The sequence below is a fragment of the Osmia lignaria genome, chromosome 6 (assembly GCF_051020975.1).
Source record: "Osmia lignaria lignaria isolate PbOS001 chromosome 6, iyOsmLign1, whole genome shotgun sequence".
In the NCBI taxonomy this organism is placed as follows: Eukaryota; Metazoa; Arthropoda; class Insecta; order Hymenoptera; family Megachilidae; genus Osmia; species Osmia lignaria.
Window position 1 is genome coordinate 9,804,140 of NC_135037.1, and position 13,017 is coordinate 9,817,156.

Sequence of the window (13,017 nt, forward strand, 5' to 3'; positions counted from 1 at the left end):
GAGAAGAAGTTCAGGCACCAACCAAATCAAGCGTTCAAAACCTGTGTTCTGCTCGGTGCTCGAACCGTTCCGCTTACGATCATCAAGTGATAGCGTTGCCCAACGGTATCTTACGATTAATGATTACTTAATCATCGCAATAATAAGAAACGATCGTCACGGTGAGTAAATCCGTCGCTGATTCGTTAATCGCCGTTTCCTATCGGTTCTTCCTATTATTTACAACACGTTCACTTTATACATTTATGTATATTTATACATGCATACGATCGTTTCACCAGCCGTGTTTTCTATGTTCTTTTCACCACCTCTGTACATGTCGGATGCGCACCTACACACCTGTATATAATATATAATATATTTATACGTATATCCATGATTCTTAGTATACGGCGATTACGTTATTTAACTCCCATGCGTGTAACACGTATCTCATCGCGATTCTCACGAAACGTAATTCATCGTCAGTCGTCGTCTATCATAGCCCTTAATTAATCACCGGGAGTTCACCACCTCGAAGAGTCAATATTTTTCCAGCTGGTAGGATCACAGTTCGCGTTTAAAGCTCGCGTCATAGCCTCGTGTGAAATTGATATTTCAAAAATATCCAAGAGCAAACGAACTGTCAAGCTACGAGCGAGAAATTCACTCTCCTAAACGTATAACGATTCGTGTGTAGCTTATATGTATATATATATGTATAATTGTATGTACACGTACGTACGTATCTACAAAATCCTAATTCTCGTGTCTGTGCAAGAATTGTGTTTCGCCGAGAATACGAGAGCGCATCCTCTCGTTCACCCCTTTGGAGTTGATCTTCATTTATACTTCAGTTTGTTGTTCGCTATGCGCACATACGCGAGAGACGACACCTTTGGTTCGAGTAGCTACTACAATTAACTAATTTCAATACAATCATCGAAGGTTTCGTTGACGAGGAACGAGCATCCCTCGTATTCTCGTTGATTCGACACCTTCGCGTTTTGTTTTCTTATGTACAGACGTATGTACCCCGGGACACGGATATGTATGACGCTGCGACAGACACGCAAATTATGTACAAAACATATTGTCGGACCTCGCCGCATTTTCGCCACCCGCCAGGGGATGATTGGAACTCGAAGATCGCGAGCACGTCCCCTCTATTCGGATAGATGATTTTCTGGGGGATCGTTACTAAGATTCGTGGATTAATAATCCGAAGAAGAAGAGTACACAATTTGATCAACAGACGAGCTCACGATCTTGAAGAAATGAACGTCCCTTCGCGGGTGGCGCGTAAACCCTGCTTACCACGGAGAGATGAGCGCCTCTGAAGATGGTTCTCTCCTCGAAATTCATCGTTCGTCGTTCCTTCAACCTGTTACTCGTTGTTTCCGGTGTGGTCTGCGGATCGTTCGAGGTGTGAACACGAATGCAAATGATTCTCCTTCCAAGAACAATGACATTTCTCCTCTTCCGTAATTGTTTCGCGATTTCGAAGCTCATGCCAACAGGAAAATCCAAGGAGGGAAACCAGTCGATAATTACGAGTATCGTCGAATGGTTCTCCTTCTGATAAGTATTTTATGATACTTCAAACGACTAGCCAGGGAAACCGATTAAGAGTCCGTTTTACGACGGTTGGCGACCAGTTGCATTCGTATGGTTAATTACATCTTGTATAGGTAAACGTTGAATGGCAGCCGTCGGCCTGCGTATCGCCTGTGTGTGAATGAAGAACGCAAAGCCGTTTCGTTGTTCTCATTAGGATACGATGTTAAAAGCTACGTGATTAAAAAAAAAACATTGGAAGAATCTTCATAAAGTTCTAATAAAACAGATCAATTAAGATCGGGTTAGCAACGTTGAAACGATAAGTTAAAAGCTGAACAGCTAAGCTGACAGCATTAGCAAGTTTGATATGCAACAAGCACGATAAAAATTATTATATCTAAACAATTTTTATGATTTTTCACCTTTGAAGCATCGATAAGAAACGATCAAAGAAAATTGTAATAATTGTGTAAGAAAGACTTTGGAAACTCCATTCTACGATACCAGACGACACCTTTCCGTAATCTCGTGCGATTCAGTCACGTCAGTCGGTGCATTGAAACGCATATAATACTGAGAAAAAAAAGATACACAGTTTCTAACAAAACCTCCTCTGTTCTTTGGGCGTTCGAAGCATCGAACGTGCTGAGTCGAAATAAGCAAATTGTCTAGAGTCTTTCATCGACGTTCCGAGCTCTGTTGTCCCTTCGAAAACGTGGCATGATTCGTGTACTCTTCACGAAACGATTATACCCTTCTTCGTCTTCTAGTTCCAGAAATAGTAGCCTTCGTCCTGACGTAGCTTCTTCGAAGCGAACTGGTCTCGACACCAGGATATGTATCCCGCCTTCAGCCACGGACGCGTTCAGCGTTCTCCATTTTCCTGTAGCCGGGTATCGTTTCACCCAGTCGCTTCCATCGCGCCAAATTCCATTTGGCACCGAAATCCGTGCGATGCTCACCAGTGGACCCACTGCACACAGATCAGCCGGCGAATTAATGATAGAATTCCGGTAAATTGCACAAACGTCGTTGCTGTTGCTGTTGATGCGGTGGTGGTTGGTGATGATGCTGGTGAAAAATAGCGTCCCCCTGATGGGTGGGCTGTTGGTGTCACTCGTGGGATTTGCTACTTAACGGATGGTAATTTCCACCTGCGGAAGCCACCAGGGCTAAGGACAGAGGCGAACCCAACGGTGTCGGATGAGGGTGAGAGTGAGCCATGCCCGAGGAGTGCGTCGTTAGAGCTAGGGGACTAGCGGACATGGAACTCGCGAGCGATGCGAACACGGATGGCGCAGGGGAGGCCATTGTCGGGCTGCCCATCGCTGCCGTTGGTGGGTTGATCCTTTTCTCTTTCTGTCGTCTGAAACGAGGAGGTCTAATTAATTTTAGTGGTAGGCAATGAAGCGCTTCGAACCCTGAAAATTTTGAAGCTCTTAGAATTTAGCGAATTCTTTGAAACCTACCTATTGCAAAACCATACTCGAACGACCTCCTTCTCCATCGCCAAACTGTCCGCCAATACTGTTATCTCTTCCGAGGTTGGTTTAGGATTTTGCATGAACGCCTTTTCCAACGCAACTCTGACACTGGTTTCTATCGAGGTCCTCTTCTTCCGCCGCCTGCCGATCGCTTCCGGTGTGGTGAGCGGGTTCGTCAGGGAATTCGGGTTGTTCAAAGAATTATCCGCGTCCTCCAGCCACTTCTGCAGCAGTGGCTTCAGTTTGCACATGTTTTTGAAGGACAGATTCAACGCTTCGAACCTGATGATTATAATGTTTCAATATTATAATTAACTGTTATTTAGACGGGATCGAAAATTATACTTGAAAGAATTATAAGATTCACCTAGAGATCGTGGTCTGAGAAAAATCGTTGCCATAGAGCTTGCCCATGGCGAGGCCAACGTCGCCCTGAGTGAAACCAAGCTTGATCCGCCTCTGTTTGAAGGTCTTGGCGAACTGTTCCAGTTCTTCGAGGTCTGTCGTCTCTTCTGGCGACGGTTCCAGCCTGGTCGGTGGTGGTTTCACAGCTGGCGGCGTGCCAGGTGGAGGTGGTGACCTTTGTTGCGTCAAACTTCGAGCAACCAGACCTCCGCTACCTTGAAGAGCCTGCTGCTTTTGCAGAGCTTGTAATTGCTGGGCTGCTTGCGCCACTGCCTGCTGCACCTGATCGCAGAAAATTAAACGTCTGTGAATATCTGTATTTTGTAAGTAGCTCAATGGCCGATACGAAACAGTACCTGCATGGACTGTGAGCGCGGATGACTGGGTCTTGAAGAGTAGCCACCGCTCTGCAACAGCCCCTGCAAGACGTTCATGACCATTGATCGAGGCCGTTTTTGGGAAAATATTTGGTGAAACGTCGAAAAGTCTTTTAAAATGTATAAAACTCTGTCATTGACGAAGATTGCTCGTTCTATAGGCGAAACCTCTTCAGGGTTAAGCGGTTTTCATTTAAGACGACACGTGTTGCGTTTGTGGACAGGTACGGAAAGAGTTGCTCGAGGGGTGCCTCTCGAATCGATCGATTATCTTCAACCTTTTCTTAACCAGATGCTCGATTACGAGAATAAGGGGCTCGTGCGAAACGCGCCGCCCGGTGAGGAAAAGGGTTTCGGGACAGGATAGGTCGCGTGTCGCTTCAACCAGCGAGGAACTCGTTTATGCTTATTGTTGGCAACCGAAGACACCCTGCGAAGGGTGCTTTGAATACACCAGCACGTGCCCTCTCACGCGACAGGTTCAACCAAGGAATTACCCGTCACCTGTGCACCTATTAATTCGCACCTTTCGTGGACCGGTATCGAATCGGGAAAAAAAAAGAACACGAAAATTAGAAAGTATGACTTTCCTTATTTTTCCGTGTGTCTGGGAAACAATTGTGTTCGAGAAATAGAAACGGTAGAAAGCGGTAACTGATTGTAATTCTGTTGATTATAAACGGCGATAACGACTCGATTCGAAAGTGAATTAAATATATGAAATCCGGAAAAAAGAAAAACTATCGAGCTTAAAAAGAATTTCCTACGGAAAGATCTAAATATCTCAAAAGTAAAAACTATATAATTTACACGGATAAAGGAATGAAATATGTATCTATTATGCTCGCAGACGTGTTCTCACCCCATGCGTGTAATCTTCGAGGAAAGGGGTTGGAGGCAGGTTGCCAGCCACTCGAGGAAGGGTTGCTCGAGGAGGTCGTGTGCCCGTTTTTAAATCCCGAGACTGTTTTCGAAAAGAGAAAAGAACCGAGAGGGTTCAGAGAAAACGAGACGAGAACGGAGGGAGAAGAGAGACGGGGTAGGAAAAAAAGAAAAAAAGAAACAGCCTGGCCACGTGTGAGGTAACAAAAGGCAGCCGGTGGCAAGGTGCCGAAGGGACCCGATGGATCTCCTTGTTGCACCTTTCAAAGGAGACACGGAAGACCCGGCTTTAATGCTCGCAGCTACGTACGCGTATCTACCGGGGAACACGAACGGCCATTAAATCTGCTCAAGTTCGAAGTCGTTTTGTTAGTTTTTCCAGGAGGTTACGTAGCCATGCACGCGCTCCACGTGACGGAATCTATAGAAACTTTTTTTTTTTTTCGTAAACGCAGACTCGGGTCCCCATTCAAGATCGTTCCAAGGAAGTTTCAGGGCTCTGGCAGAGGGGGAGGGCTGGAATCCAGGAAGGAGGATCGTTTTTCATGTCCCCGGATATATCGTGAATCGATTTTTCTCGTTTCGATCGGACGAACAATCAAGAAAACTTTTTTGCAAACACGTTTTGTGAATATGCAATAAATATACCTGTCTGTCCTTCCTTTTCATATACATTCAATAAATTATTTCTATCTGTCCTGATCTCGAAAATCTTCTATTTCAATTATTCTGAGTAGCGTAATTAGTGCACAAATCTAAAAGCTTGATGAAAACTCCATCAGGTCGCGGAAGAAAACGCGAGACTGAACGAGTAGAAACCCTGTCCCCTTTGTGACATCGTCAGTTCGCTATCTCCGCGTCAAATCGAGCGAACCGTCCTCGAAGAATAAGACGTCTTCTTCTTTTCGGCCGGTCGATCAGATATACCGGGAGGAACGTCGTCTTTGGATCGTTTTACCCCCCTTCATCGCCGCGATTCGAATCGAATTCGTATCGAGTAGGTAATTCGACGGAGTACTCGGTGCTGGAAGATCAATGGATGGAATTCGAGCGTACGGGATGTATTTGTTCGCGCTCTAAACTTAAGTAATTCTTTTAGCGACCGACACGAGACGCACCTTTTGTATTTCACGAAAAAGAAGAATTAGGAAATTAATTGTACATCCATTTCACGAACCTGATTCTGCAAGAAGAACTGTGCCTGCGCCGGAAGTTGACCGGCCGCGGCGGAGTTCGCTTGTTGGAACATCGCCAATTGCTGCAACTGTTGCTGCAACGATTGCTGTTGTTGCTGAAAGGTGGAGGCGAGCGCTTGGATCTCCTGTGGTCCTAACGCGCCCAGAGAACCGTGCATCAGCAATTGTTGGCCAACCAGCTGAGCAGCTAGGGCAGCCTGAGAATTACTGCTATTCTGCTGGCCGGCCGTGTGTTGCTGTTGCTGATGACTTCCGGTTAGCTGGCTGCTCACCCCGGAACTGGGCGAGGAGGCACTGCCGCTTGTACCGCTGCTGCTGTTGCGATGAGACACGTCCGTGACCTGAAGTCGATTTGTATAAATAGCGATGTAAGGAAAAAATTGATCTTAATAAAGATTGGAGAGTAGAAGAGAGGAGGAATTGGAAAAATGGCGCAGAGCCACCCTCCCTAATATTACAGAGTAAACGGCGTCGAACAAAGCCGTGTTTACACTCGGTCAGGTCAGAATATTGGTCACTACGGTCCATCCTGTGCTTTTGTGTTCTATAAAACCTACAACCCTGTCGCCCCCTTCTTTCTGTCCTCCATCACTCGCTTCCTCTATTTATTTGCCAAATATTGAACTGAAGTACTTTTTACGTTCTTCCGTGAACGACTAGAAAAAAAATCGAAGCTCCCTCAACTTTCGTAGACAAAGGGAAACGAAAATCTCGCCGGAAGTAGCGACCGAATGTCTTTGAAGGAAGTGGTGTCTCGAGTTCACGTATTAATTAAATAACGTTGGTCGTCTACTAACCAGATTAAGGGCTTCCCTGTCCGAGTCCATGGAATCATGGTCAAGGTTCGCCTCGGTCGCATCCTGGATGTCGCTGGCGATACTTCTGTCATCGCCACTGAGTTCGGGTCCATCAACCTCCCCATGAAGGTCCGCGTCTGTAACAAATCAACAGGATTCAACGTTAATTAAAATTGAAGAAAAAAACAATGTATTTATATGGCGGAGAGTTTGTTCAACAATAAGTTTAATTTGAAATTCAATATCGATTTCGGTGCAAGACATCGTACAATCATTGTTGTTCTGAGGCCTGTACTTCTGGTGATGGTAACGCGAGAGGGTGGAGGTCGGCGTGCTGGTCGCATGAAGTCGCATATCCGCATAGATCATCCTCGGGTCTTCCAAGAAGACCATCTTAACCTCGTTCGCCCTCGAGGATTCCCGTGGCCCGTTACTCACATGGGGGTAGTTTTCAAGATCCAGCACGGCGATCAGTGACCGTGATCTTCAGCCACAAGACGAATTCTCGCTTGGGTTAGCGACTCTTCCCTTTCGGCATGTTCTTATACCGCATCGCGATATAAAATCGCCGCACTTTTTCACGAATAACGATTTATCAAAACGTAATCGAATCTTGATATAACACTATGTTAATTTTAATCGAAGCTCCGTTAATTATTCAACGGATGCAAATATAATATATCACACTAACGATATGGAAAAGATGTTGAAGAGCAATGATTTTGAAGGTCACACGAAAACTAGTGGTCCTGGTCGAAGGACCGATACGGAATGAGTGTCAGAATGACGCAACGAAATCGTGCCCCTAAGGACGAACCATCCCTCCCCACCATCGCTCAACCGGAAGGGGCTCCGATGATTGGTCGTAGGCACACGATGTTCGCGTACGATTGGCCAACACGGAACCCTTTTTGGCCCTTTTCTTTCAGCGCGCCTGCCCCTCTGCCCGCGAAACGCAACCCTTCGCGTGCATCCATCATCGTATCTTATGACTGGCCTCCCTCGCCCACCCTTTCCTTCTTCTTTCGCAGCTTTGACGCGCGCGCCCCCCGAAAAAAGGGTACCCGACGGATAATGGCACGGAACCGATTCGTTCGGTTCGAGAAAACGAGCTTACGACAACGCCATTGCCCCCCAGTCGGAGCATAACGGTTTTTAATAATAATTACTTCGATACGGCCTGGCGCGAAAGCCCTTTTCGATCGAATAAAGGGTAGATTTACAGCATGGCGACCACTACATTGAACTTTTCACGGATTTGGGTTTAACGTTTGACTCTGATATAGCACAGCGTTTGAAATTCTAATAATTATGTAGAATAGATTGATTTTGAAAAGGGTTTTGTTTTACGATCAGGTAGCAAGGGTGATGTCAAGGTCCGGCATGACGGAGAAAGGTCAGTGAACCGAGGGAACGAAGAAAGAAAGTCGCTTAGCCATTTGGCCATCTCTTCGAACTTTCCCATCGAGTCTAGTGAACAGGAGGAGGAAGTATAGAATAGATATAAACGCTCGCGAAACGATGGTAAAAAGCTGGAGGTCGCAGGTGGGGGATGCTGCTACCGTGGAGACGGTTGAGGGAAAAAAATTTCAAAATCCTGTGAATTCGTCGGAAAGTTCTCTCGCTCCCAGCCATGCTGGCCCCGTTTTTCGCTCCTCCGCATCTGTGCCTCCCCTTCATACCTGACGTGGATTCCCCTAAAACGGTGGAAAAAAAACCGTGGAAAGAAGAGAGGCGACAGGTCAGGTAGGATATTTCAGACAACGAGGAGACCTCCGTATTGGTGGATTCTCTATGAAATTTCGGTTACTCGTCCTCGTTTCATTCTCGCGGGCCCGATTACACCCTGCTCCTCGATCTTTCCTACCCTTCGAATCACGCGAACGCGACGCAAAAAGCAGGTACACGGCCGCGTATTCGCTTGGTTTCCCTCTTCGACCCTGAATTTGCATCGTCGATTCCCCTCTTTTCATCGAAAATTACGTTTTTTTTTCTTTCCCCCCGTGAGAAGTTTCTGCGCGGTTTCCTAACATTCAACGGTAAGAAGTGGCGGGATAGGTGAAAGGATTTTTTGGAAAGGTGAATTTTCTACCCTTTTTCCGTCCACATTGTCTTTCTCTCTCCTCGACGTCTCGTTCGAAGGAAAAAGTAACGTTTATCGACGTCAACCGCGTCGCCAGGTGCGAAACTCATCCACTAACGTACACTTTTACTTAGATAAGGTAACCGACGATTTTCGTTTTTTATGATTTTCCTCCCCGTGATCGCTGCAACGCGATTGGCCTTCTCTTTGCCAGATTCCGATACAGGTTTGAAAAAAAGTGCAACGGACGACGCTTCTAATAGGACAGACCGTGTCAATGGAGGACGAAGATAGCTATGGTGGTGGAAGAAGACGATCGAGGCAACGGTTCGTTTTTTTAACGAACTTCGAGGATCAAGAATCTTCTGGAAGATTCGTTTCTGCTAGAAACTTTCGAATTGAAACTGAAATTCCTTTAATCAAACACTCGAGTGGCGAAGGTGTGAATAGACGAAATTGACCGGAATGAAATGATAATCAGCGAGCAATCGAGCGATTGAATCGTACCCTGTTCCAGCTGCGAAATTCTCGATCGTATCTCACGTTGCGTCTTCGACGTCTCTTTGTCCCGCATCTGCATACACCGAGACAGGGCTAGGTGCCATTATAAATGGGGCTGGGGGATGCACAATGCTGGTGCCCATGCAATTTCCAGCCATTGATGCCCGTTTAACGTTTGCACGAGTGACACGGTAACCGTCTATCCATCACCCACCCACGTTTCCACATGGATCGGGCCCGCACACGCACACAACAGAATTCATTCTGCCAGCAGCTGGACCATCACGGCCCGAAGGTCGATGCATCGTCGCTTTTCTCTGATTCTCCTTTTTTCACGGGTCGAGGGAAAACTGGGCGACGACCTGACCTTCGAGTCGCCAACTACAGATCCAGGGAAACCTCGGCCACGTCACGTACGTCAGGTGATAAAACGGGACAATGAGACACCTGAGCTGCATCGTTCGACCACCGCGATGGGGATCATGGTTTTGAAATAAATACCTTCTTCTAGGTACTTGATAGATAACTAAAGTTAAATCAAAGATTTTGATACGTAATTTTTTTTATGTTAACATTACTAATTATAATACTGAAAATTTAAAATTTTGCACACAATGATATGGATTATTAGAAATATTAAAAATTTAATTGGGGTTTGGTTAAGTATCTAAAATATTACAAGGGTGGTGACTTTCTATTTTGAGTCGTAGATGTATAAAAGCCTTTCAACGATTTCCTTGCGTTTTAAATTCCAATAACGATCCCGATAACGTAGCGTTGCATACGAGTTTCCTATTCAATTCGCTGGAATATTTCTATCTAATTCAATGGAATACGTCGGATGAATAGCCGTGGCAGCTTTCTCCACCCGCGACGTAACAATCGCCACCGAAGAAGTTCCATTTTCTGGATGAATTCTGCCATGCAACAAAGCTTTTGCCATCCCACCCTCTTTCTCGCTACCTCTCTCTCTCTTACCCACCCTTATTCACCTTGTTCTTCTTGCGACACAGGCTTGCACGTTCTTTCGCATGGGATCGGCCGATGTTTTTGTTCGTCCAGGCGAGAATAGCCAAGGACACGTTGCCCTTTTCTCGTGATCTACATAAAATATCGATTCTTTCGGCGTTCACGAGAAATATCGACGAGTCACGAACACCCATGCACGAACCACCTCGTCGTTTCTCACTCGGTTACCGTGGTATTCGTGAAATCGGCTCTTCTCGGTTTAACGAACGGCACCACAAAGGAGAAATCGTTATTTTCACGGCTATGCCTGATTTCGCGGTTCCATCCCTCGTTTCTCCTCTAAAAACCCCCTTCCCCTGTTACCAGCAACTCCGCCCTCGAATTCGACCTCTTACCTTCATTCTCTATCCTTTTGCTCGATTTATTCGCCCTCTGTTTCTTTCCTACTTTTTTGCCATCGATCTAATTTTGTAATTTTTCCAACGGATACCGAGTAACTTTCTGCAATCACGGATCCACCGTCTGGGAAAATAAATTCGGGGCTATTTTCCGCGTACACGAAAGAAAGAAGATCCTAGATTCGTAGAAACTCGTCGATCTTTCTAACGCATCAACGAAAATGAAACGTCTCGGAAGAGATCTGCTCTCGATTTACCTGGCTGCATCTCGGGCACCCAAAGATCGCATTAAGTCTACTTCCATCCTCGTCTGGTTCGTGTATCAAGGCGGCGGAATGTCTAAACAGCATCTGCCTTCGCGTCGTTTCTTCGTCGCCATTCTTACGTAAGGGAACGAACGACAATGCGACCAACCCCCCTTCGGTATACGGGGGAGGAATGTCTGGGCCCATTATTCCGGGCTACGTGCACCGGCTGTCATCCGACTTACGATTTTATTAGGGCCTTACGTCATTCGATTACGCTTGCCGGCTCCGTTTTCATGCATCACGGTTACGAGAAGAAATGCTTGATCCAAAGATCGTGGTAGATCGACGGGCTTTATTTTCTAAATAGGACCCACGACCTAACGTTTCAATTATGCTTATGTATTTTTATTCCGAGGGAAAAAAGGGATGATAATTTAACCCTTGTGTTAATAATTGGGTACCTTAGGATATTTGGATACCAAGGAAAAAGTATAAAAATGTTAAAGATTGCGATTTCTAGACAATCGTGAAGGTGTTGTTACCGGAGGTAGTTTAGGCGAATGTAACTACAATCGAGGTCCTCTTTGAAAATGGGGTAGACAGAAGGGGGATAGATCCACGAGCCAATAGAATAACAGTTTCCTCCGGCGTGTTTTGAAGCAGCGGTGCCGGCGGTTCGGCAAGGGTGACGAGAGAAGGGGTGGACTGGTTTTCGAACAGCGTGTGGGGTGAGTCTAAAACCGTTAGGTTGGTCGCGTGCTACCAGAGGCACGTGGCCTTTCTCTCCTCTCCTTTCCGCTTTCTCTCTCTCTCAATCTCCTCTACGCACGCGCACGCACACGCGTGAATCTCGGCATCGTTTCTCGTATCAATGCCTCTACGTATTTCCGCTTAGCACTTTGTTGCTAAAAGTTGCAATTTCTTGAAAGAAATTAAAAATTTCATTGTTCGTACCCAGGGGTTTAAGATACCCTCATAAATCTTCGATTCTTCCCCTTCAAAATGCTCGTACTATTTAAACAAACTATCCTCTACAGCGGTCGGATAATTAGCTTTTAGAGTTACAATGTTGAAAGCAGCTTTTACTTATACCTACCCAAGGACTTAATGACTAGGAGCAAATCCATCCAACATTTTGGGGGAAAACAGTTTCCTAATTAAAGTCGACGAGCCGTTCAATTTATTCCGCCCAGATCGAGCACAAAGGAAAGTCCGACAGCCATAGGCTATCGATCTTGGAAATTCGATGATCGGCCGAACCCGAAATTAAGCGGCAGGTAAGCAACGAGATATTCTCGGACACATGGTGCCATTAGCCGCGACTCGCAGCGTTGAAAACGAGATATTCCAGGATGTGGCGCGGCTAGGGACAGATGCGGGATCGGTAAATAGTCTGACTGGATAGCAGTCAGCCGTCTACGGTGATCGTCGTCATCGACAGCTACCGTTATAATGAAACCGAACGCTCGTATGCGAGACCCTTTGGCACGTGCTCCTGGAACAAACACGGCGCGCTCTGTTCTTCGATTCTCGTGCATAACGGTGCACCAAGATGCAGTTTGTGCTTGCAGATGGTTGGAAACGTCGGAAAAAAAAGGAGAATCAACCCGTGCGTCGCCGACTTTCCGGACGGATATTCAGGGGAGCAGTATGACAGAGGGGTAAATTTTCTAAATTCCTGTCTAAAATTTCTAATTTGTTAATTTGGCGAAATAAGAATCGAAAATCTCAAGTTCTACAGTTGTAAGTAATTACGATAGAAACGACGAGAGGCAATTAAGGGTTTGAAAACTCCATCGTGTTCGTTCGTAAGATAAGAAAAATGGTGTACAGAAAAGGAGGCGAGCGAAGCGTAGCCACGTTCACCGTAAATTTCCGATAAGGAAATGAGACTATGCATATAAAAGAGAGGCTTTCCGCGAGGGAGTTCCACATTGGCACTCCAACTCCATTTGCTGTTGCCGGCACCCCCTTTACTGCTTGGCAGTGATGTATGGCACGCTAGACCTGCATGCTGACCACTATCGACGAATCTTCTCTACGTTTCTACGTTTTCGAATTTTCATGATTTTTCAAATTTGCCGTAACTCGAAGAAATTGATAGCCATATTAAGATTTCAGAAACCCCATAAAAATGT

General features: G+C 45.9%; 1 protein-coding gene across 5 annotated transcripts in view; it reads right to left on the minus strand.

Annotated features, from left to right (window-relative positions):
• Positions 1 to 1,779: 1,779 nt before the first annotated feature.
• Positions 1,780 to 13,017, minus strand: part of LOC117607549 (uncharacterized) — an 89,122-nt gene continuing 77,884 nt past the window's right edge. For 2 of the 5 annotated variants that reach the window (XM_034331367.2, XM_034331365.2), the window contains 6 exons: positions 6,681 to 6,817; positions 5,865 to 6,224; positions 3,785 to 3,847; positions 3,391 to 3,710; positions 3,009 to 3,305; positions 1,780 to 2,920 (listed from right to left, as the gene is read on the minus strand). In XM_034331367.2, the coding sequence (XP_034187258.2) occupies positions 2,653 to 2,920; positions 3,009 to 3,305; positions 3,391 to 3,710; positions 3,785 to 3,847; positions 5,865 to 6,224; positions 6,681 to 6,817 (1,445 nt within the window). In that variant the 3' untranslated portion in view covers positions 1,780 to 2,652. The remainder of the gene's footprint in view (positions 2,921 to 3,008; positions 3,306 to 3,390; positions 3,711 to 3,784; positions 3,848 to 5,864; positions 6,225 to 6,680; positions 6,818 to 13,017) is intronic. The other 3 variants (XM_034331366.2, XM_034331368.2, XM_034331369.2) reach the window with 3 other exon arrangements.